Source organism: Filicampus tigris, chromosome 2, assembly GCF_054856515.1.
Source record: "Filicampus tigris isolate MCC_2025a chromosome 2, RoL_Ftig_1.0, whole genome shotgun sequence".
NCBI classification, from domain to species: Eukaryota; Metazoa; Chordata; class Actinopteri; order Syngnathiformes; family Syngnathidae; genus Filicampus; species Filicampus tigris.
In genome coordinates this window covers 32918793-32944829 of record NC_141218.1, presented here as the reverse complement: position 1 = coordinate 32944829, position 26037 = coordinate 32918793, and the positions used below count along the sequence as shown (strand labels likewise).

At 41.4% G+C, this 26037-nt stretch overlaps 1 protein-coding gene and 1 long non-coding RNA gene across 3 annotated transcripts; one reads left to right on the top strand and one right to left on the bottom strand.

Annotated features, from left to right (window-relative positions):
* Positions 1-1407: 1407 nt before the first annotated feature.
* LOC147152084 (uncharacterized) lies at positions 1408-14077 on the bottom strand. The gene is made up of 3 exons (XR_015085788.1): positions 13976-14077; positions 11504-11598; positions 1408-2369 (listed from the first exon to the last, which is right to left on the bottom strand). It is a non-coding gene; the product is annotated as an uncharacterized LOC147152084 (long non-coding RNA).
* Positions 4041-25825, top strand: lpar4 (lysophosphatidic acid receptor 4). Of its 2 annotated transcripts, none has more exons than XM_086024198.1 (3): positions 4041-4189; positions 21529-22274; positions 24816-25825. In XM_086024198.1, exons 2-3 carry the CDS (start codon positions 21699-21701, stop codon positions 25302-25304), a joined length of 1065 nt encoding a protein of 354 aa, XP_085880324.1. In that variant the 5' UTR covers positions 4041-4189; positions 21529-21698; the 3' UTR covers positions 25305-25825. The 2 variants fall into 2 exon arrangements, with proteins under 2 accessions (XP_085880324.1, XP_085880322.1); XM_086024196.1 differs by lacking the exon at positions 4041-4189 and adding an exon at positions 13159-13464.
* Positions 25826-26037: the final 212 nt, after the last annotated feature.

Below are 26037 nucleotides of genomic sequence, written 5' to 3'. Positions count from 1 at the left end.
TCCATCAGATGGCATTGCACTTTTATTCATTTGTATCCTTTTTGTTACACTGATAGCATAACATACACTAAATGTGTACAATTTATTTGACAGTTTCAAGCTCAAGGCCAATACATTTTAACGTGTAATACACTTTATCAAAACATTAAACCATCGGATAGTTTTTTTTCACTCTGGTTAAATTAAGATTTGCAAAAGTTTATGCACTTTTGACCTCTTGAGTTTGAGTTAAATTAAATTATTACTTATTAATTTGAGATCTCCAGCTACCTTTATAAGTATAGTATAACACAATCTTTGGGGGAAAAAATGTGTGCAATATTTGGGTGCGCGTACAATGCCTAAATATCTAAGTTTCACCAAAATTTGTCATATCATGTAGACAGTTAATTGTTAGTAGTTTGTAAAATAAGTGTACTTTTACTTTCTACTTGTGCTACATATGATGACACGTGACCCACTAAAACCACTTGGAGCCTTAAATGAGAAAAAAAAAGGGGGTCTACATGGGTTGCAAATAATTTGGACAGCTGCAACCCTCATAACCATTCAGATCCACAGTTCAAACCCATATAGGCAAATACACATGGGCATAGATGGTTCAGACAAAAAATTGCCCCCACTTAAGACCCAGTCAAAAACCCATGTAAGCCCATGTGGGCTAACACAGATGTGCCCCTGGCGGGACCCAGAAGCAAAACTGCACAGAACCCTAAAAGGGTAAACAAAAATGTGGCCTGCATGGGTCCCGTATTTTTCACCTAGCTGGAACCCACTTAAGGCCCATTCAGATCCCAGTTCAAGCCCATACAAGCAAACACAAGTAGTACACACCTGGTCCCCACATAAAATTGCCCATTTGGAATTCACCTATGACCCAGCCCATGTGGGCTAACACGGATGTGCCCCTGGCGGAACCCAGGAGCAAAACCAGATGGAACCCATGCCCATATGCCCATGTAAAAACCCATATGGGGCCCAGATGGAAATGTTGGCTGGGTTATTTTTAAAGGTATTAGCACACCTGGTAAATGATGTTTTGTGCAAACCAAAGTTAAGAACTTATATTTTGTTCAACGATCATTTTTGGCCTGAACCTTATGATATATTGAATTTGACTAAAGCTCAGAGATAAGTGTGTACTAAGCTGAGGTCCGGTATTCTTCCCCAAGCTTTGGAAACAGGTTGTTTCCACTCCATCCCAGAGGAGGAGCGGACTTGCTGTTTATGTCATTTAAATGATTTTGACAATGAAATGTACTTCCTGGTTTATTTTCGTTTCTTATCATGATTTGAGGAGGCAATTATTCTGAAAACTCTCATGCGGCTGTATATTTGTTTGCAATGTCAGAGGAAGAAAGACTCAAGTATCTGTTTAAGTATAAACCATTTTATTTGGCTCGGTTTCTATTACGTGCTTGGATGTTACGCAACGGAGACTCTTTCTTTGATGTTTGTGAATGGCTGCCTAATGTTTATTTTTGTGTCTTATAAGCCCAGGTGGGCTGTGCATCTTTAATTGTGCATGACACTAAATAAGAAATAAACAAACTCTTCACATGCAGGGGGAAGAAAAGAACACCAGGGGGCAGCAGTGAGGCACGGACCACACAACCCTGATAAGTATATTACTTGTATATGAAACTATAGCCCACGTGCTTTACATGTGTGTTTGTGTGCTGCTCCATGTTGGGCAGCTAGTCTCTTTCTCTGTGATCTCACTCAAGATAGAGCCACAGTCAGCATCCTTGAGGATTGGGCTCAGAGTTGAATAATAGATAACAGGGGCTCGCGGGGTCTGTTGTGGACAAACACATACAAACGCTATAGAACCTCTTTGCAGGCATCACTATGAGTCATGTCTTGTCAGTTAGTCCATAAAGCCTGTAAAACTCAAGTCTCCTGAGTTGTAGCGCCTTGCTGCCTTTGTCTGCTCCTGTTGTCAGGGCAGAGGTATGTATGGCACGATGGGGTTGCCACTAAAGCCTCCTGGAGCACATGAATGAGAGCATGGACATAGGCAAGGGCAGAAAAGTAAAGGAAGTACACTCATCATTGCATTAAAGGAGGGTAGGACACAGAAGTTGGAAGAAGAGGGGAGACTGGTGGAGGGTACTGAGCAGGGTGCTGTAATAGAGTCTTTGTTGTCGTTGGTGTGACTCACAAAGCCTTGGCTGGGCCGGCAGAGCTTGGTTACCGTTACCAAACACTGGGAAAGAGAAGGAAAAAGTGTTTGTGTGCAAGGCGGGTGCTCCTGCAGTCAAATCAAAGATCTCTTGTCGTCTTGTCACAGCATTCGTCCAATCGTGACATTTCAACTTCAGATTCACATTACGGCTTTTTTTTTTCCTTTTCTTTTAGGAAGAAGTCTGCCAAAAGACAAGGATGAAAAGTTATCAGCAGAATATTAATGATACAGTAAAACTTGTGAAATTCAACACAATGGTGGTGCTGGTAGCCAAGTTGTTCAATAATAATGTAAAGTCAATGGATTTGTTTGATTAGATTAATTGTAATACTAATACTCACTTATACCCCTTTGTGGTGGCTACACATAAAAGCGAGAGTAAGAGAACAATCCTGTGTAGTTAATCCTTTAGATGCTCACTGAGCTGAACTCTGATGGCGTTTGTTGACATCAATTATTGCATCACTCATGATCAACAGTTTTGTTTGACTTTTCAGACTTTAGATGATCCATGGTATACTCTATACACATATGATTTACTTATGCATATATTTATTTGAATAGTTGTTTCTTCAAACAGTTTTGTAAATGTTACAAATGTAAATGTAAAACATGTTACCTATAGCAACCTTGTTTGCATTCTGCTGTTAGCATTTTCTGTTGTATAGAGCAATAGTTCTCATACTTTTTACACCAAGTATCACATCCAAAAATACTCTCCAATCACCACCGTAATAAACAGTTTTAAAACAACAGTGGTAGTAAGCCCAAGTGTTCATCAAAAAACAGGCGGAGGTTATATCCTTAAAATTATATTTAATATTATTTATTGTAAGCCCCTGTAACGTTATGAACAACACTGGGTCCAAATACGTATATCAAATTAAAAAACTGCACCAAAAATAATGATTCAATCAAATTAATCACACATAAATGTGAAATTAAAATAGAACTGAGATAAATATGGGAAACAAGCAGTTTTATAAGGATAACTGAAAATATACAATACAATACAATATATTTTCATTTATACAGCGCATTTCATAACAGCTAGAGCTGTAACAAAGCACTTTACGTACAAAATGCTTAAAGGGGGAGTTTGCAAAACAAGAAAAAACAATCAATCAGAGGCAGAAGGCATAATTACCTTGGTATCAATCATTTGTGACACACTTGAAGGCACACTCATCGCGGGCACACCCCCTTGGCCTTATGCTGACCTATTAACTTGTTACAAAACAATTTATTCGTAATGGACCTATAACACTAAATGGTATCGGTATAACTTATAGTTTTTGCAAGGTCACAGGGTTGTGCCCTAAATGAGTGTAACTGTGAGTGTTCAACAAATGATTGACATCTTGTCTCTGACTTGTTGCTTTTTGGGGCAGTAATTTCTTGTATCTTGAATTTGAGGCCTAAAATAGGGTAAGAGACGACTGATTTTTTTCCCCACATATTTTCATGTGCTACTTTCAAAGTCATAAAGTCTGTTTTAACAAATATTATAAGTTAAATACAACCTGTAGCGTAGATGACATAGGGTTAGTGGGTTTTGCCAATGGGCCCTCTTGTGGTTGGTTAAACTTTTTTTTTTTTTAAATAATGTAATGTTGCCACAATTGACCTTCACAGAGGCAGGTAGCACGGAGTGTCTGGTCAGACTGTGTCACTGAATTGTGTTCGGGGGACATTAGGCCCACACACACAAATTTGAACTCGTCTATGCGTCTAATGTGATTGGCTCAGCCGCTCAGACGGTGATCGTTATTTTTCTGGGGAAAAAGCAAGGTAGAAGACATTTGCAATTGCAAATATGCTTAAAAGGTAGAAACCACCAGAAAAGAAGATGTGTGGTGCAGATAAACAGATGCCAAAAAGGAAAAAAAAAAGTTAATTGAGGGTGTGGCCAAATGGACAAAGTTGATGGATCTCTTCTGTTGTGGTGGGAGCAGCCAGGCCAGGGATGACACGCGTCCGACAGCAGCACGACCACATCAGGTAAACAAGCACTGTCTGCCTCATAAAATCCAAAACGGGACAGTTAAGATTTTTCTTTCACCAACTTTTAATCAAAAGGCTTCACTCTCTGTGTGCTTATTTGAAGCCGATACGACAAACGCCCTCGGAGGAGATAATGTTTGAAAACAGGCGGCTTTTTTGTCTGAACCTTTACTTTGAAGGGGGAATTGTAAGCTTCCTGTTGAATTTAGCAGGGAATTGTCAGTGCATGAAATGTAGGTCCTGGCAACATGGTCAGCAAGGCATTCTTGCTTTTTATTAGGGAGTGTATGCATGTGTTGCGAGTATTGTCACAAGCTTGTGTGTGTGACGTGTGGGTGTGGTGTGCGCATGCGTGAGGAAGAGGGCAGTAGAGAGCGCAGGGGCGCGTATGCTGGTGAGATAGAGAGAGATGTGAGGGACCAAGTAAGAAAAGTATGAGAAGCAGGAGAAAAATGTGTATACGTACCAATAAAGAAAGTCTCCCTGTAGCGTGTTGTTGAGCTACTGAGTGCGCCCCCCATTTTATCAATTCCGGCCTTGGAGAGGGATCTCTCCTCCGTCTCCCGACTACGGTCAGGCGAGCGAAACAGGAACGGTCAACAATGCATCCAACTTTAGAAGCAGTATTAGGCTCTGTAGTACTGTAATTTAAAGTCTGTGGACTGTTAAACTGTACCTTGTATTATCAAAACGTTTTAAAATAATCTTTTTGTTTAATGTATACTACACAATACTTACCATGGTGTTATTGAAAGCCTGCACACAAGTAAAACAATTTGAAAAAATAAAACGAAAATAACTAAAACTAAGTGTTTTTGATAAAACTACAACTAATAAAAACAAAGCCCCCCTTAAAACTAATTAAAATTAACTAAATTTAAAAACCAAAACTTAAAATGAAATAAAAACCAACTATAGATAAAATACCAAAACTATAACCCTGATCTAGACATACATTTAGGTATTTGTTTCATGTGTCGGTGACATCCTACTGGGAGTTATAGGCAGTTTTGTCTTTTTTTTTCTTATAGGGCGCTAGAGCGCAGTTTTTTTTTCTTTCGTTTTTAATGTTATCACAATTTCACCCGTTCCTGATTTGCGTGCAAAATTTGGTGAGTTTTGAAGCATGTTAATATTCGCATCTATGGCATAGATGACGTAGGGTCGGTCATGGTCTATTCTTGGCACGCATTCCTTACTTTTTGGGCTTTTTTCTGTCCTCTCTTGCTGTTAATGCCGGGCCCCTTTGACCTCAAAACCCATGTGGAATACAGCCAAGCTATGCCACTGAATGCAATTGAACTGAATTTAACAACCTTTCTTTCCTGGATTTTAAAAGGTTTGAGCCACATAACAATAAGGACAGTTTGAACAATTAATTTTGTGATTCTCGCTTACCCCTCGTGGTACATGTGCCATACTTTGAGAATCACTGGTTAGAGCAACAAGATGATAAAAAAACATTTGAAAACACAGTGATCACTTTATCTTGGAACAATTTTTATGTACTTGCATAAAGAAATGGCATGTGTTATGAAACAAACAAAATGTGTTTTTACAATGTGTGACACACCTCTCTCCCATTATCACTGGCCAACAATCAAGATGATGCAGATGAGTTGCTGTCATAAATTTGGTGGACTTAACCGCTGTATTTGAAACCGAAAAGTGTTTATTGAACAGAGTGGTTATCATCACACAAATCAAATAAAGAAACACGAGCTTTTGATTTGTGATATGCAACATCACCAATTATATTTTTATTAGGGTGCATTACTCATATTGCACACTAAAGGCAAGTCCAACAATGGAGATGTTAAACATCTGAGGGTGTGTATTGTACTTTGTTAGTTTGTGTGCATGTGTGTGCGCATGTGGGTGACTGCAGCTTATGCAGTAAGCAGGATATCCTGTCCTCCCTGCTGCTATTGTGGTTTGGCCAGACGCTACCCCCAAAACCATTTCCCCTCAGTTAAATGTCCCTTTTTCTTGGTCACAAACACACACGCACACAACTCACACATACATACCAATGCACAAATACAGACATACACATGCACACACACGCACACACACACACAGCCCCATGCCAGCCTTAACACAATGGGGACCTGTCCAACGTCAGCTTGCTAAAAATAACCTTTTGGGTCAGTAATGACATGAAAATTGAGGAACAATGAACTTTGATCAGGTAAATCAGTGCAAAAGAGTATTATTAGTGAAAATGACATTCTAAAGCTTCTATAATAGTTAGAGCATTTTCAAAAAAAGTACACACAAAGGCAACTGTTTACATGGTAACAAATATTGTATGTTATTGTTGGATGGAAAGTTCTTAATCAGAGAAACCTGCCTCTGTACAATATACATATGTCAATTTGGGAAGTTATGCAAAAAAGAAAAAAATTCACAAAAATAACTGTGACTGTTACCGCGGGTTGTGTTAGCTTGGAGCTAGCGGCTGCCTCCGGCTACCAATGGCCTGATCTCCGTTTGCTTTGGCTGTCGGTGCTGAACGAACGAGTCTCTGCAAACTTTGCAAATAACTGGTTTGCGCTTTCTCCTTCGAGGAAAAGCCAAAACAAATCGACACTGTGGATGTGGAGTTTCTTTTCGTGGTGACTTTCCACTATAGCTCCCCGCTGGCCGCTATGCAAACAAACAGGGAGGCGGGGAGTGTCACGTACGGTGCACCGCGTGTGCTGTAATTGGATGGTCGGGTATATGCGTCAGCGGCTTTGCGCCGCCATAGAGCTAAACTGTTTAGAATGTGCCATGTAGACGTTCAAACGATCTTTCGTTTTGAACACATTCAACCGCTTAACGATCTAATATCGTCATATCGCCCACCCCTAATTGTAAGTAATAGCCCTGCATGGTCATGTGACTAACTCTGGCCTGATGATGATGGACCAGAACTGGATCTGGTATCAGCCTTAAATTAACCTTAACTAAGCCACTTCATTCATGAGCAATATTTGACCCAGATTTATTTTTAAAGTCTCAACAACTACAGTGTTATAAACAGATCTTTATTTTCAGAACTTGAGAAGCACTGCACATAAACTGGAAAACTGCACTTTTTTTTTTAACACTGAACACAGAGTCCAAATTGGGTCGCAGCATGCTCTTGAAGAGCATTTATCCATCCATCAAATTGTTGTGCTCTCCATGCCCTCTTTTCTTTTCATCCTCTCTTTCCTGCCACTATCCCTATCAGGAGCCAAATGTAGCCAACTTTGGATGGATTGTGGCATCTATTTCCTGGTCTCGCGGTTGCTCTGAAACATGCAAACATTGTTTTAAATTAACTTTTTGTATCATCAGGTAATTTGACTACTAAAAAGAATAATTCTACCAAAAGTGATATTGTGGTGTCAGAGCTCAAGTGCTTCCCAAATGTTTACAGCTTTGTGCAAAGAAATGTTATGTTTTTTTAACTGATGTAAGTAAACACAAGGATGGACAGAGTGTTAAGAAAACAGACATTTGTGCATATCATTATCAATGCATGGTCAACAAAAATAACCCTTGAAGATTCTTAAACTAGCTGTGACACTATGTGCATCCTGAACATAAAATAAATGCATTTACTCACCACGTCTTTGCTGCATGTCTTACCGGAGTGTGCACAGGCAATTGTTGTTAAACAGCGTCAATGTTATCCATGGGTGGGATTCTAGAATCTTTTTGCTTGTTCTTCTTTTTTTTTATTGGTGGGTGGTAGCTGACGTTTCAGGTGCATTAGGCCCTGATACACCAAACTGACGTCGGAGGTCGTTAAGCATCGTTGCGTCTTTAAGCGCCGTCTGATTGGTGTAGTGACCACCGCCGTAGTGTTGTAACTCGTCAGTAAGCGACTTGGGGGCGTTTACGTATGTTGAATCGGCGTCGCCAGTTGTGACATTTGGTCACTCTGATTGGCTGTTAGCTAGCAAATCAGCGCTCGGAGCACCAACGGGAAGTGACAAATGCGGATAAACAGTGAGCACGCCGTTGCTCCCTTAATCTTCTTCCAAGTACAAGAGCGAGGGTTGACAATTTAAGTATTTCACGATACCGTGTCAAGAACGTGAGGGTTTACTTCATGTGGGAGTTCATCGTGAGCGAAGAATATAGCTGAATCCATTGTTTACGTTTTTATAATCTGCCCCTGGTCAACAGCTTTCCTGTTGGAATTGTCTAACCATGAGAAATAGTGACTACCGCCGCCGATGGTATGGAAAGGTATTACATCTCACGCATGCGCAAAAGGTACTTTAATGGTCAGCGTCATATACGTCAATTGCGGTGTGTTTTTCCAGCGTGACGTGCCAACAGCCGGTCCGACGCCACAGAGGGGTACGTCGTTTTGGTCTATATTGGCCTTAATGCCACCTACTGTACTGAAGTGTGGGTCAGAGTAGTACATGACTATTGCACAGTCCTAGGAGAAAAACAAACCTAAATTCTTTCGCAACCCCGTTTCTCTTAAAAACTGAAATAGAGCCTTAAACTAAACACTACCACCATACTCTTCTTTAATTCATTCATAAAGTTTTCTCTATGTTGAGTGCTGTTCAAGGAGCAAGGACCAAGGTGCAGAATAATTGTCAAAGGTTTATTTTAGCCAAAAAATGAAACACAAAATCACCACAAGGCGAAAATCGTTCTCAACTGGAAAAAGGAGGCTATAGAACAGCTGGAGAGCAGGGACAACCATAGAGTGGACAATAAGGCAAAAAGACGGAGAGGTTGGAGCCATCTTAAGAAGCCGGATGATTGCCTGTATATGACAGCTGCAGATACGGCACCCCGCTGCTCTAGATTGTGAGCCATCATGTCCAAAGAGTTGTTCTAGCGCGTGATTACGTCCATAATTAGTTTGTGCGCGGGCAGCTCGAGCTGCCTTTATTTAGATGTCAAAAGTGCTGCTGCTGTTGAGCATCGGTGAAAAAAAGAAACTATACGCTTGACACGTCTAAACAAACATGATACGTGGCCAACTTTGGATCAGCTGCACTAGCAGCGTTCATTGCCTGCACGATAAGCACTTAATGTTTGGCTCAAAGCCAGCCTCACGTATTGCCACATCCATGTTGCGAGCGTTGTCGGTCACAACAGCGACTCCGTGATTTGGCCTCGGAAGTTCCATTTCGGTGACAGCTCCTTTTAGGACATCTGCTATATTCACCCGGACTCCAAAACACCGTCAAAAGAAAATAGATCTCGTGCTGTGCAGGGACGAGAAATCTCGTGGCGTTCTAATCCCGCGAGATGGACCGGCCTATAGACGGGTATTATTTTCCCCCCCAGAAAAAAAGACGGAAGGGTACCCATGCTGCAGACGGATGACGAATAACGGTATCATAGTTTTGCTGTTTCAATCAGTGGCAGAATTGGAGGGTGTGTCCTCCGGTGCAGCACCAAGTTTGCATCAGCAATCAAGGGCTTCAAAAGGACTGCGACCGTGACAGCTCTTCGGCGGATAATTCGTTCTTGCTTGCAACCACTGCTCCAAGAGATCATTTCTTGTACCTAGTTTTTCTGCTCGTGTATTTTTGCAGTGTGTAACATCTTTGGTTCATTACTTCTTACAGTTTTGGTTTCTTTATTATTGGCTGTTTCCTTGTTCTCTGTTTGACAAGTGATTTTGTGTTTTCTCATTCTCCTTGCATTTTCACAAGCGTTTTGTGTTACCTCGTTTTATGTTTTCGGCAGCGACTTTTGTTGTACTTTGATGGTAGTTTCTTAAAGTAAATACATTTTTATTAAACACCTTTTGTTTTTCTCTACCTATTCCAGTCATCACTGGAACACATCAAATGGAAGTTTTATGGCATTAATCTAGATCAACATGACCCAAGACCCCATGCAACTGGTAGGAAGGCTGGCCCAGTGATGTTAGCATGTTTCAAGTGTTACCTACAACATACCGAACGGAGGTCCAACAACGCCGACGCACAGTTCTTGCTCACTCTACCCCCCGGTTACTGTATCGGGGTGATGTTAGCATGTTTGAAGTCTTATCTGCAGCATAACGAACGGAGGTCCAACAACGCCAGCACACAGTTCTTATTCGCTCGACTGCTCGCAGCCTTGCAACTCCATTGCCGCTGTACGGAAGCCGAAATGTTCCCTGCTTATTATACAATACAATACACTATACATACAATACACCAGTGTTTTTTCAAACACTGTGCCGCCGCAAGGTATTGTCAGGTGTGCCGTGGGAAATTATCTAATTTGTGCGGTCTAGTGTCTGGCAGCGTAATCATATCTTTACTACAATGCAATACTCTTCCATACCAGCAGGTGGCAGAATTAATGACGCACGTTTATCCAAACAGGAGGACCATGAGTATCAATATGAAACATTATAAAATACTTTTTTCTTTGTGTTGATTTAATTCCTATTCAAGACGTTATAATATAACGTCATTCTTCAATGTTAAAAAATGCTTATATAAACAATCTATCATTGTTAAAATAAGCTTTTTCACAATTTCAGCTGCTGGTGTGCCGCAGGATTTTTCAATGAAAGAAATGTGCCTTGACTCAAAAAAGTTTGAAAAACACTGCAATAAAATAAAGAAAGATCTAAGTATTACAAATGTATCTATGTATTATATTACTTACAACTTACTTTATTCAAAAATAAACATCATATTGTCACTACCAAAACCATTATGTCACAACCGAAACCTTTCTGTATGTTTCGGTAGTGACTGTTTTGGTTTTATTTTTCCCTTCAAATTAAGATAAAATATGGAATCAAATATAGTTAAAATCAGAAAGATCTATGTATAACATATGTATCTATCTATTATATTATTTAAAACTTACTTTATTCAAAAATAAACATCATATTGTCACTACCGAAATGTTTTGGTAGTGACCGTTTCGGTAGTGACGTTTTATGATAGTTGTTGACAATACTCAACAATGCTAGGCACAATGTGGCTACCACAGACAGTTTTGAGTATGTGTAAAGAGATAGAAACCAGTACATTTAGCAATAAAATGAAAAGTGCTCATTTTATTGCCGAAATGAGGTGTTCGGTAGTGACGGTCCTTAAAACCACATGTTGATTTTCAGACTTTGGAGGGCACATAAATTAATAATGCTGCCAACTAACTCGCCATGTGGCCAGTGATGAACATGAAGGTAATGTCTCTTACTGGTGAAATTTCTGGGGATGTGGCTAAAACCAAGCCCTGCCTACAGACAAATACTCTTTGCATTTCGATAGTGACATGAAAAGTTGGGACTTGGATGTTTTCATATTGCATTGTTACAGTTTAACTATAAATTGTACAACAAGTTTTTACCTCCAAATCCCCTTCAATTGAGTTTGGTCATTGTGGGCTTCAGTGGTGGTGCTCAATGTGGATCCCTCCAGCTCTGGAACAATATGAAGTTCAAGCTGCAAAACACGCGATATGGTAGATTGTTACTTTATTATTTTTAACTAATTGGACTCTGTATGAGGTCCACTGATAGTGTAGTGGTACACACGCCTGAGTTGTGTGCGGGCAGCGTGGGATCGATTCCTGCTCAGTGACAGTGTCTATGTGTGCCCTGCGACTGGCTGGCGACCAGTTCGGGGTGTAGTCTGCCTTCGCCCATTGACGGCTGGGATAGGCTCCAGCAATTCCCCGCGACCCTGTATAGGATAAGCGGTTTGGAAGATGACATGACATGACTCTGTATGATAGCAGATCAGGAACAAACGCAGAAAAGCGAGCAAACTTTTAGACATCTAATTTTCCAGCTCGGTCGAAAACGGTCCAAAACACCAATAACATAAAACTTAACCGAATAAAACTTTCTCTGCCGACATCATTACCTCAACACCCCCGAATCCCCTTCGGCAGCTGAGTGCATAAATGCATGTCACCTTAGCTGTAACGGTGTCTGTTTACTGGAAAAATGCGATGTGAAGATGATGCAGACTGCCCTCGTGCTAAATGTTACACCCGCCTTGTCTAAAGTTATGGGAAAAAAAATGTAAATGAAACAAATATTACTCACCAATCGGCTGAATTTTTATCTGCTCGGGTGCACGCGGCTGTACAATATCCGCCATTGTTTCCTCTCCTCACGGAAATTCTAACCGCCAAAAATCTGAATAAAAGTATTTACCTGTAATATAACCTATACATGCCTGAACACAGTTGCTATAAATTTTACAATATTTAACTGCAAAGTTATGTAGCAGGTTACTGTAATTTGTATTACCCATAATGCATTGCCTTATACAGTTAAACACTGTAAAATGACAAAACAAGAAAATACTGTAAAATGTTACTGTAGAAATTATTTCAATTTGTTACAGAGTATGCTTTTATTTTGAAGGCTGTGAACGAAGGGACGTGTGGAAAATAAATAACTTGTTGAATGCGACTTCTGGCCGTCTGTTGGACCCAAATAATTATACAATACAACAAAACAGACCCTGGGGCTCGCAATGGAAGTAAGCACACACAGATGGGTAAGTAGTAAAATACTAGTGGCACATTTTGAAGCGTGTCCACAGCTGGTTCGAATAGTAAATTAGCCAGCTAATGATCCTTAAAAAGCCTCTGCCGTTGGCATCTCTCCCGCGGCGGCGTCAATCACTGACACTTTTTTGGGGGGGGCCGGGGGGCGGAACGGGGCGGGGGTGATAATTTTTATGATTAAGGGCGGGGGGTCGCGGCCGAAGGGTACCCAGGTCAAGGGTGGAGGGTCGCGGCCGGACCGGCAAAAAAGGGTCAAGTGCCCAGCGCTGTGTGTGTATATAAACACATGTATGTATGATAAATCTAAAAAAGTACAGTAACGCAGTATGTTGAACTTCTACTTGAACACCGCAGCCAGTCTTTGGCAATAAAAGTGTTTGTGCGCACTTAAACAGCATAGCAAGCTTGGCCACCAACCCTCCCTCTCCCCTTCCTCCTCCTCTCCCCCCTGCGGCCTGACCGAGGTGCCATTGTCTGGCTTCCTGTGGCCGTGGAAGCTTGGCTCCACTCGCTGGCACGCTCACGCGCGCACGCGCTCCAGGGGCGAGCAAGAGAGGCAATCCCGGCAGACGACACAAGCAGTAAACACACAGGGCTGAAAAGCTCCTTGGAAAAGAAGCTCGATTAGGTGTCAAAGAAAGAAAACAAGAATTCCTCCTTACACGAAACTCAAGTGTTCGAGACTCGGCAAGTGCAGGGAGAAGTGCGAAGTATGGAGTTTTTTTTGTGACAGCTACTTTACATTCCAGCTACCAAAGAGGAGATGCTGTCATCATCCGTTCATCACAGTGAGTCTGCACTCGATTGTGTTTGTGCTTGTCCGAATACAGCATTGGAGCCTGGTTTATGTTAACACTCCAAATATTGTTTTATAATAGTAATGACGATCGATTCACTTCAAATTCTTTGAAAAATAAGTACTCAAGAACAAATACCTAAACAATCGACTAAAGTGCAGTATTTGTACTTTGTCATTTCCCTACATTGAAAAAGACATATGCTGTACATACAATATGAAGGCTGGGCTAATAACCTATTGCATATGCAGTAGTATTTATCTGAGGATGTATTGAAATAAAATTAAAGTTCATATATCAGTGCTCCCAAAATTGTAGCTACAACTCCCAACATTTTGATTAAACCATTGTTACAATTGCAACTGTTCTACTTATTCCTCATTCATATTATCATATTCTATATTCCCCAAAATTTTAATTGCAATTCCCTCAGAAATGACAAGCTTAAATGCCTGTAAATAAATGTGAGTGTGAACGGTTATTTGTGTATATGTAAGCCTACCTCGCGATTGACTGGCAACCAGTCCAGAGTGTACTCAGCCTCTTGCCCAAAGTCAGCTGTGACCCAAATGAGGACAAGCAGTATAGCAAATTCATGGTGTAGTCTGCTGGTTATTACATCACACTGTATCATGACAGACCCTGGACACCATTCAAACATTCCCCCATATTGGAGGTGCTCTACTGTAGACCAGGGATGGGCAACGTAAATGCTGGAGGAGTCCACAATTTTAGATCGGTGCTACTGTGGGGCAACACTTCCTAACCAGATGTATGACAACAATGCCATTTTAAATATGGGCAAAATGCATACGAAATATGTGCTCTTAACATATTTCATTTTTCACAATGCCCCTCTCAAAGGTCCGCTATCCTAACCTAACAACAAAGGGTTTGAAACAAATAACAAAATAACCAGATACTGTGATTTTGTTTTCCAGTACAAAGGCCTCTCGCAGAAAATTACCATTCAAGGACGACACAAAACTGCTGAACAAGAACCCAACATTAAGTGCAAGAACTCCTTTTGTACATTTTATCACAAAAATATATTATTCAGGTGCTATGTTTGTCCTACATATCATTCCAAATCTGCAAAAAAGTATTAGGCCTACTCACCTTTTAGTGTAGGGTTATATAACACGTGGTGTAAGCGCAACTAAAATATGTCTGCTATCTAGTGGTGATTGGTGATATTACCAATTAAAACTATAATCAATCCCTGCATATTCGCAGATCAGCACCCACAAATTCGCATAGTCACAGATTTTCCCCCCCTTTTCCTTTATTTTTTTCTTATTGGTTATTTTTTCCTGGTTTTCCAGGATCCCCCAATTTCTCCCTGTTTCTGTGGAAACAAGTATATTGCATATATAACAAAATCTAAAAAATCAAATTGTTTTTAATTAAAAACAAATATCCCTTTCCCCCTCATTGTTTTTAAAATTAATCAGCAGTTGCCTGTCCCTGCGGTGTACGATGTTGGGATAAGCCGAACGTTCAACAACGTTTTGTCACTTTTCTAAAATAAAGGCCCATGTAATTTTTTTCTCAGTTTATTTCAGAAAACTGAACCAACTACTTCAGGGGTGGATGAGCTGTTTAACCAGGGATATAGCCGATTGTAGCAGACGTGACCAGCAGGGTGATGATTTTTAGTTAGGGCTAGGACTGGGTGATATGGCTGAAAAGTATATCACAATATATGTATTTCATATTGGTTGATATTGACATATATTGATTTTTCTTTTTCTTTTTTAATATTGGAAAATGTTTAGGTACAGTATTTAGGTAGTTTTATTTTAACATACGGTACTTAATATTAAGACTTAACCCATTAAGCCCTAAAGTGCCTGGCTCAACAGCTCCCTAAAACCTAAGGTCATCTTTGGAATTACCCTTGGAAACCTGAAGTTTTCCCAGAAATTCAACAATTCCAAATAATTAATATCTCAGCCCCTGCAGCAGACAGAAACATAATCCCAAAAGAATTTGAGACCTGTCCGCTGATAGTGTAGTGGTACACACGCCTGAGTTGTGTGCGGGCAGCGTGGGATCGATTCCCGCTCAGTGACAGAGTCTAGGTGTGCCCTGCGACTGGCTGGCGACCAGTTCGGGGTGTAGTCAGCCTTCGCCCATTGACGGCTGGGATAGGCTCCAGCAACTCCCCGCGACCCTATATAGGATAAGCGGTTTAGAAGATGACATGACATGACAATTTGAGACCTTAGACATGTGGCTTGCACACAGGCCCGATATTATTCATCTTTACTGTTTCAATCAAAGATGTAAAAATAAAGTGTCAGTACAAGATAAGCACTATTTTTAATGTAAAAAAATAGAGTGGTAATTACCATCCTCTATTCTGTTACAAAGACGTCGATTTTGTCATTGTCTACAAACATATATCGTACCTATATATCACGTTCGACTGGTTCGACTGGTTCAAAGTCCACAAGCGTGTCGTCTATATCAGTGCCGTTACACATTTCAGAGCTCCCATGATTGACAGTCTACCGCCATTATGAGTCGCAAGAATTCCGGAACATCCGCCGTGGGCTTACGACACTGTCACATGTATATTCTGATGCATTTTATTGGTTAAAAGAAAGAATTTATAAGAAAATGACGTGTCCGCGCTCTCGGCTTTAAGCGTAGAAAGACCCAACAGCGCTCCCAACGCTAGTGGTAGGAACGCGGTTGTTCACTCCTGTCCTTAATGGGTTAAACAGAAGTCAACCCAAACATATATTTTTCAAGAATATGTTGTATGCAGGCCCACTAGTTGAGACACAGAATTCTGATTAATATTGCGTTTATGGAATATGAGTTAAGCAGCAAAATCCACCCCTTTTTCGCCATCAGAGGGGTCGGCCATTTTGTCACTTCTGTCGACTGAAGATGACATCAAAGTTGCTCAGTGTTGGGTTGACCTCCCCATCAAAGACGTCAACGCAGCTATGACCAGTCAGTCGATTCGCCTATGACGGACGCCCATTTTGTAGGTGATAAATGAATGACGGAATACTTAAAAAAATAGTCGTACTAAGCATAGTCGGAAGTCCATTTTCTCCGTCTATGTAATCCTCTCTCGTCTATTTTGTGGTGAGGCTTCTATGGCCACGGCAACACAGGCAAGGCTTCTGTTTCCCGTTGGCAGCGGCTGAAGTCCTCAAAGGGCCTCAAAAGTCCATAAAGGTCCTAAAAGGAGACGCATTCAGTCCAACCACCGTGAGGTCGTCAAAGGTCCTTAAAAAGGGGAACTCAACGCAAACATATTTTTTTCAGACGTGAGACACAGGTGGTGAATTAGGTGGTAACAGGTCCTGAAAGGAGACGCACTTAGTGTGGCTGCGCTGAGGCTTCCATGCCATGGTGAGACTTTCGTTTCAAATTTCGCCCAGCGGGTGGTGGTGGGGCAGCGTTGGCATTGAAGTTTGTTGACAGAAACGCTAACGGAAGCCCGTTTATAATGAGAGGTGGACTGGCCTATAGGCGATTACTATTTGGTCCGGCCGGACAAAATGTCAAATAGACTGACCCCGGCTATAGGCGATAAACGGACCGCAAAGTTTTGGTAAAATGCCCAGCTCTGGTCATTTTATTGTAAGAATTGTCCTGAGACGACTGGTCATTTATTTGAACAGAGTTACGCCATTCTCACTCTCTTGGTTTAGCAGCTTCTTCTTCGTTGGTTTAAATGCTTCTTCTTTGTGTTTGGAGGAAGCTGCGTGCTGTGTACAACATGCACAATGCCGTGGTCGGGTTTGATTTCTGATTTTTTTCCATCAAACATTTTATCGAAGCCATTTTCTATTGATATTGATCACGTGACTATCGCAATACATATTAATATTTAATGATTTCCCAGCCCTACTTAGGGCTATGACCTTTCATTAGGGATGTAACAATTCACTCAAACCCTGATTCGATTCGATTTTCAGTTCCCGATTTTCGATTCGGGTCACTGATAGTGTAGTGGTACACACGCCCGAGTTGTGTGCGGGCAGCGTGGGATCGTTTCCCGATCATTGGCGGTGTCTGTGTGTGCCCTGCGACTGGCTGGCGACCAGTTCGGGGTGTAGTCTGCCTTCGCCCGTTGACGGCTGGGATAGGCTCCAGCACCTCCCCGCGACCCTGTATAGGATCAGTGGTTTGGAAGATGACATGACAGGATTTTCGATTCAATTTTTAAAAAAACACTTAAGGCCCTGATACACCAAAACGACGTTCACGAACAGTGACAGACGCTTACCTCCTGTGGCGTCCGCTGGAGGAATACCCCGCAACGACAGACAGCAACGCTGATCATTAAAGTACCTTCTGCGCATGCATAAGATGTAATACCCTTCCATACCATTTGGCGGCGGTAGTCACTATTTCTCATTGTTAGAAAAATCCATTCCGCCCTTGTACTTGTAAGAAGATTAAGGCAGCGAAGGCGTGCTCACTGTTTACCCGCATTTGTCACATCCCGTTGGTGCTTCAAGCGCTGATTTGCTAGCTAACAGCCAATCAGAGTGACCAAATGTCACGACTGGCGACGCCGATTCAACATATGTAAATGCCCCCAAGACGCTTACAGACTGGTTACGACACTATGACAGTGGTCACTACACCAATCAGACGGCGCTTAAAGTCGCCACGACGCTTCACGACCTCTGACGTCGGTTTGGTGTATCAGCGCCTTTAGAGTATGTACATAGATCAATTGATTTACCTGCTTCCACTTAAGTGTTAAATTTCAGACACAAATTAGCGGTTAAGGGTACACATTTAAAACACATGTTAATTACCGTTTATATTTGTTGTCTATGGCAGTGTGCCGTGAGATATTGGCAGGTGTGCCGTGGGAAATTATCTAATTTGTGTGCCTGTGCGGTCTTGCGCCTGGCAGCGTAATCATGTCTTTACTACATTGCAGTTCTCTTCCATACCAGTAGGTAGCAGCAGCAGCAGCAGGTAGCTAATTGTCTTTGTTTAGAGACAAGTGAATTAGTGACGCATGTTTATCCAAACAGGCCCATGTTTCACACTGAGTAAGTATCATTATGAAACATTATAAAATACTTTTTTCTTTGTGTTTATTTAATCCCGATTCAAGACGTTATAATATAACGTCATTCTTCAATGTTCAAAAAAAAAAAGCTGATATAAACAATATAACACTTATATTGTTAAATGAGTTTTTTTTCCCGATTTCAGCTGGAGGTGTGCCGCGGGATTTTTTCAATGAAATAAATGTGCCTTGACTCTAAAAAGTTTGAAAAACACTGCAATACACTATACAAACGGCTGATTTGTGTAGTGCAGACGGCTCCTCTAGCTCCATGCTTTCTCACGCACTCACCATTTTTCTTCCACATTTGTTTTGATCTATTTCTTCCTAAAACAACAAATGTGTCAGTCGCTTGGTCTCAGGCGTTGACTTTTTAAAAAACTTTTTTTTACCCCCATCAGACGTATTCGTATGACTGCGTGAAGCCTGTATCGAGACGGGTCGGGACAGTCGACTGGTCAAAAACATGCCATTTATCTATAAATTTGGGAGAAATTAGGAAGTAAGTGATTCCATGAATAACGCCTCTTTTTAATGAGGAAAATGGCTGCGCCCCCTACTGTTTTATCCATGTTCGGTTGGGGTCACTGGAGGGACCGATTACAAACTCTCCATTGGAAATCATTGTACTTTCATTGCTTGATTGATTGCTCTGAATTGTCTCCAAAGACTAGCACCACATTTCCTCACACCCCCGAGTACAGCAGCCGTTTAGGGTCAATACCTGTTTGGTGAAGTGTTCAGTTATTGAAGAACACGTCAACCCTCACATTAACATAGACTGCAGAAAAAGTAGTAAATAACTTATAGTAGTGAGTAGTAACAGTCATTGCAACTAAAATGTTGAGCAATAGGTCAATTATGATGAATTCCATTATGATTCAAATTTATTTTTATACACTGCTATAGTCTAAACTTTCCTCAATATTTTGTTTTGTCCAAATTATTTGACATGTTTGTAAAAGCATTGCTTTGTTGTTTTAATGTGTATTAACTGCAAGGTGCTATACCTGTATTATTGTCTGGAGGCTAAGGTTTAAAACCATTAAACCAGGATTCCCCTGATTTTGTTTGGATATGCTCTTTTAAAATGATTTAGTAGAACAGGACAAAATGGAATAGAACAAGGATATTTGTCTCACGATGAACGATATTTACAGAAGCGAGTGGATATCAGCAACACATAAAACTAAGAATATAAATAGAAAACAAATAACATCTAAATATTTTCAAGATTAGGCATAAACACATAATGAATTATGACGCAATTAGTAGCAGTTAAGTGGCAGCTACAGATCATAGTGTTGAATGTTGAGAAGTTTTTGCTCTTTAAGAAGACATTGTCGAATTTATCGCCATGTGCCACTTTCAGCCAGCCATGTGAGTGAGGGAAGGCAACAGCTGGATGTGCACGTTGAACTCAAGCCACAGAGATCAGCAGATCCCAGAGGCCTGTTTCTGTCACCATTGCAGTCTAAGGGAGTTTGCTTGCAAGTGCAGCTGTCCATGACCTGCACATGAAACCAAACACACATGTCGGAGGCTGTAATCTTTTGGCCAACATAAGCCACAGCATGCTGAGATGTCCATCTGTGGCTCTCACATGCACAGCGGACATCAAAACCGCCGCTGTCAGGGTTCCTGAGTGCGTGTGTGTGTGTGTGTGTTTGTGAGGACTGGCACATGTCAGTGTTTGCCTGCTTGAGCGTAGGTCCTATGAGAGTGTGTTTGGTGCAGATGGGTACAGTGAGGGCATTGTGAACTTCGGCTGAGGCTTTCTGAGAGGCGTGTGAAAACGCTGTAAAGATGTCACTGCAGCTGGCACAGGATGCAGCTAATGGACTGTGCAAGCTCACAGCGTTTCTTTTTTGGTGTCCATTTTCAGTGAATACAAACTCACACTTGAGATTTCTTCACGCAATAGACGGGCCTCGACTGTGTCTTGTAATTAAGGGGACTCTCTACTGGTCTGAACATTATAACATCAAATATTTATACTAGCTTATTTCTGTCATGTGCTTCCAGTGGATAACATCAAAGGAGTTGTGGAGATTTGTTAAACAGGTGGCGTTTCCTTTCTAAGGCACAAAGAGATGATGTTACGGGGGAAGGTCTGGGATACAACTCCTATTTTGGGTGGAAATGAGTCAGTAAATCCAAACTGTTCATACTGAGGTTTTATGTTGAGTAATATAGGGCAGAGGCAGCATTGTTGGCATGGATGGTTTGGCTTGTGAGGATCGTTTGTTTTTACACTTTTTGTGCCGTTTCCCTGCGCTTGTGTGTTTACTCTGGGTGTTGTAAAATATGTTTTAATTGTGTTGGGTTTAGCTAATTTCTTTTGCTACATGTGACTGGTTGTTTTTTTTACGTGACCTGCGGTTGACTGGCAATCAAGCCGGCGTGTACTTACCTGCCTTTCATCACAGTCAGTTAGCAAAGGCTGCAACTCATTCGACATTCTCATCAAATGCAATGCCTGGACATTGAAATGAAGTCATAACTTGCTCATTTCTGGACCGTTTTTCATGAGTTTACTTTTTTCTCAACGCTAACGCATGTTCTATCCAAGTTCATGAAATATGCTGACGACTTGGACCTCCTATCTTAGCGTCACCGTAGGCATGCAGTTTAAAATTGTCTTGTTGTACACTATCTGGATACCACTAACGCTAGTTATATCTGTGGGCTTGAGTGTTGACAACCAAAATTGCTATTAAGTAAAGAGAACTTCTCTCTCCACCAGTGCTTCTTGATTCTTTTCTGTTATGCCCCCACCAGGAAGGAGGAAAATATCGCACCTCCAACTCTCCTCCGCGACTATAAATGGTCTAATTTGTCTATAAAATTGTTAGACGTGCACCTCTGCATAACACTGTATCCTTATTAACATTAAAGTCAACAAAAGAATAAATCGTTTTTACTCTGTCCTGTCATAGCTGCCGTAACATTTATTCGGAGGGAATGATGACAACTTCTTCATCGTCTCTCCACAGAGGGACCGAGCATCCTGACCGTCTCCATTTATGTGTCCGTGATGGCTTGGAAAAGACTTGACTGGGGGATCTCCCGCTGACACCTCTGCTCCACACATACCAGCGCCCTTTCCTCCTTGCGACAGTACTTTGCTCTGAGCCCGTTCCTATGAGCCCTCTCCACCGTCACCATGGCGAGTTTGGTGCTCAATGAGACTGGGATGGAGGACTGCGGCATTGACGACTCCTTCAAGTACAATTTGTATTCAGTGGTCTACAGCGTGGTCTTTGTCCTGGGTCTCATCACCAACTGTGCTGCGCTCTTTGTCTTCTGCTTCCGCATGAAAATGCGCAATGAGACGACAATGTTTATGACTAATTTAGCACTATCTGATTTAGTATTTGTTTTTACGTTGCCATTTAAGGTCTTCTACAATGTTAACCGCCACTGGCCATTTGGAGACGGACTGTGTAAAATTTCAGGAACAGCCTTCATCACTAACATCTATGGCAGCATGCTCTTCCTCACCTGCATCAGCGTTGACCGCTTTTTGGCAATAGTCTACCCTTTTCGCTCCCGCTCCGTCCGCACGCGCAGGAACGCCGCAATGGTGTGTGCAGCTGTGTGGCTGACCATTGTGGGAGGAGGGATATCAGTCACCTTCTTCTCTACCATCAACAGCACAAATAGAGCCACAACCTGTTTTGAAGGCTTCTCCAAGAGCACCTGGAGGACCTACCTTTCCAAAATCACCATCTTTATTGAGGTAGGGCTCTCACGCCAATAAAAGTGTTTGCAGTGTCCCCTGTATGATGTTCATACGAATTTTGGTGATAATTCATTGCAGTTTTCTGACATATTAACTCATTCACTGCCATTGACAAATGTACTTGTCTTTTCACAGTCCAGCCATTCAATCCCAAGGATTTATTTGTATTATTTTTCAACCAATTTTTTCAAACGCTAGGGTAAAAGAGGTGGAAAATGTCTGGAAGTGAATGAGTTGATCAATGTAAGCTTTTTTTGTTTTTGTACGTTTATGTCGATTTTTAATTCGCTGCCCCAAGTGCCAGTCTACCGCAATGTCCTCGGTCGGCTCTTGCTATTTACAAATAAGCAGAGCTGGGCACTTGACCCTTTTGTGCCTGTCCGGCCACGACCCTCCACCCTTTACCTGGGTACCCTTTCGGCCGCGAAGCCCTGGCTATAGTCATAAACATTGTTTACAGCTTGAATATACTTCCGGACACAAGTTGTTTTGAAAGAAGCCTAAAAAGAAGCCTTTCACCGAGTAGGCTGAGATGAAATTTGGCCGCCTCGCGAGCACGTCACACGCATGAGGGCCGATTAGTGGGCCGGACTAAAATCCACTTCCGGCCATGCTTAGTCCAGCCATTTTTTAAAAAATTGTAAACCCCACCCCTCCGCCCCTCCGCCCCAAAAATGGGCATCCGGCCGGGCCAGAGGGTCCGACGGGTCCGGCCCAGGGACGGACTGCCCAGCTCTGCAAATAAGTACAGGTTTAAAAGACATGTCTTGCCACATTACAACAATGCCACACAAAATAAAAATGTAGATTAATTATAAAAAATGTGCAGGACTCGCATATTGGTTGTTTACAAGCCTGCGTACCCAACATTATTTTCAGGCTGTGATTGGCTTTTGCAGATAAGACATCAATCCAACAACAAAAATAACACCACAATTTCTTGACACTTTTAATGTCTTAGTGACAAGCAAGTCAACATTAGTATTTCACAACGTAAAAATAGCTACTATACTGAAAAAACTGACATTTTCCGAGAATGAAAAAATAAAATAACTAAAAAAAAAATTGTTTAGAGATCTGTGCCTTAAAGAGGGAAATCAACCCAAACACATTTTTTTCAATAATATGTTGGGGCCCACCAGTTTCAGGCCCACTAGTTGAAACACGGCATTCTGATTAATATTGCATTTGTGGAAACGCCAATCATGGCTCAGCTTCTAAAAACAGGTCAGCCGTGATTGGTCGTTACCTGAACCTGTCATTTTCAGTCAACAAAAGTGACAAATTGGCCGCTCCCAGAGATGGCGAAAAAGGGGATTAACTCTTATTCCACAAACGCAATATTTATCAGAATGCCTTGTTTCAACTAGTGGGCTTGCATAGAACATATTCTTGGAAAAAAAAATGTTTGAGTTGACTTTTAAATGGGACCACAAGCATCTTTGTGGGGAGGGTCTGGTCCCCTATGGCTCGCCCATGGCGACGGGTCTGTTTATACTTAGAGCATAAATTACACACAAATTAACTCTACTAATTTGGTGACTTCTAAAGGCAATTGCATTTCAGGGTACCAGAGTACAGTCGAATAGAAATGCACACCACACTTTTCAGATATTTATTCACTTAAAATTATGAACACCATACATCATTTTCATTCCACTTCACAATTGTGTGCTACCTTGTGTTGGTCTATCCCATAAAATCTCAACAAAATAAACGCAAGTCTGTGATTGTAAGGTCACAAAATGCGAAAAAGTTCAAGGGGTATGAATACATTTTCAAGGCACTGTAGATAGTTATTACGAGATGAGGTAAAAAAAAAATCCACGAGTGGTGTCACACAATACATTACATTACAATACATAAAACACAAACTAGGACTTTTTCCCTTCAATGTGGGCCAGACGATCAACCAGCATGTCTACGAAGACATCCTGTGGGGAAAATCTTGTAGTTTGGATATGAAATGTAGATTTTGTGGCACCAGTCTAAGTATGAAAAGATATATACCGGTACTGTAAATGTCAAAACAGTAAAATCTCTACCTTAACCTTGAAATCAATTGACGTGTATGGCGACGCTTGAGTCTTACTACTTTGACTGTGAGTCAATTTATTTCACATAGCATCTGTTGTATATTTGTAACGACCACATTTATACACTCTCAGCCTACAAACCACACAATTCTCCTTCAGATTTGTGCTATTATAGATATTTTAAGGTCTAAATCAACCCCTAATTTACGACCAGGCCGAGAGCAGAACAAAGGAACGACAATATGTGTTGTGTATCCCACCAACGGCATTCAACGTTTGAAAGTCGTTTGAAACATAACGGTGAATTATGCATGCTTTTTTTGTTTATATATGGTTTGTACCAAGACTGGTAAAAAATGATGTACTAAATACAACATGATTTTTTTTGGTGTCTTGAAGTCAATTTTTTTTTATTTTCATGTATCTACGCAGGCCCTTTATGAACCCCTCAAAAACTGAACAAACTAAAAAGAAAGCGTTTCCATGTTTATTGTCTTTCTAGATTGTGGGATTCCTACTTCCCCTCCTAGCCAACTTGGTATGTTCCTCACTGGTTCTAAGGACACTGCGTCGTCCAGTGACGGCTGGCCATGGCTGTGACAGCAAGAGTCGCGTCTTGAGGATGATTCTCGTCCATCTCGGCATCTTCATCATCTGCTTTGTTCCTTATAACTCTATTCTCTTTCTGTATGCCTTGGTCAGGACCCAGGCCTTAGCTAACTGCTCCGTGGAGCGTTTTGCACGAACTCTCTACCCTATCACTCTGTGTCTGGCAAGTCTCAACTGCTGCCTAGACCCCGTGGTCTACTACTTCACTTCTGAGAGCTTCCAAAAAAGTTTGACCTTGGGGAGCAAAGGATCTGGCTCTCGGCCTGAGAGTATTCCCCGTAGCGACACAGAGACACAGGAGCCAGCAAACACTCTCCCAAGAGACACGCACGCTTTGACGAGGAACGGAAAAGACACTAAAGTAGCCGAGAGTCAGTTTTGACAAGGTGAAGAAAAGATAAACATGGACAAGTGGGTATTAGAGACCTTGAAAAGTAAAAACATCAGCTGTTTGGTCCTTGAAGTGGCAAATGCATAACTCAGCAGATTAGTCCTGTTGTAAATCCTAAACTATGGTTTGGGCTTTACCAAGTAATCCACCACTTGGGAGCAGACAAATGTATGTGTTTATTACAAGTTAACACTGAGAAGCAGCCCCACCAGGACAACGGTGATAGTCCCTGGGGCACAAAGACACTTGAACCTCAAATGACTCAGACATTAATACACACTCTCATGCACTGGATTTTCAAATATGTTATTAATGACTTGTATAACTCACTGAGCCCATATCTTTTATTGTCTTAAATTCAGGCTTTTCTGTAAAGTATTTCAGTATTTGACACAGTTTAGACTCATTATTATAATTATTATTGTTATTATTATACAGCCAATTTGGAGAGAAATAAATTGTCAAGTTTGGGGCCATTAAATGAAAAAAAAAAATGTTTTGAATTGCTCTCATTGCTGCATTTATTATTTCGGTCTCCTGCCTCTTAGTTTGTTGGTTTGGTCAAACCTACTGCAGACTGGCCTCTAACAGCATGGTTAGATGTTTGAACTCGCATAGCAGTTTGTCCTACTCTGTTTTCAGCAGGCAGCCAGTGTGTTCTTGTCATAGGTGCAAGAAGCGGTCCATTTAAGGACTCTGGCCTGTGTGCTGTGTCACAGGCCAA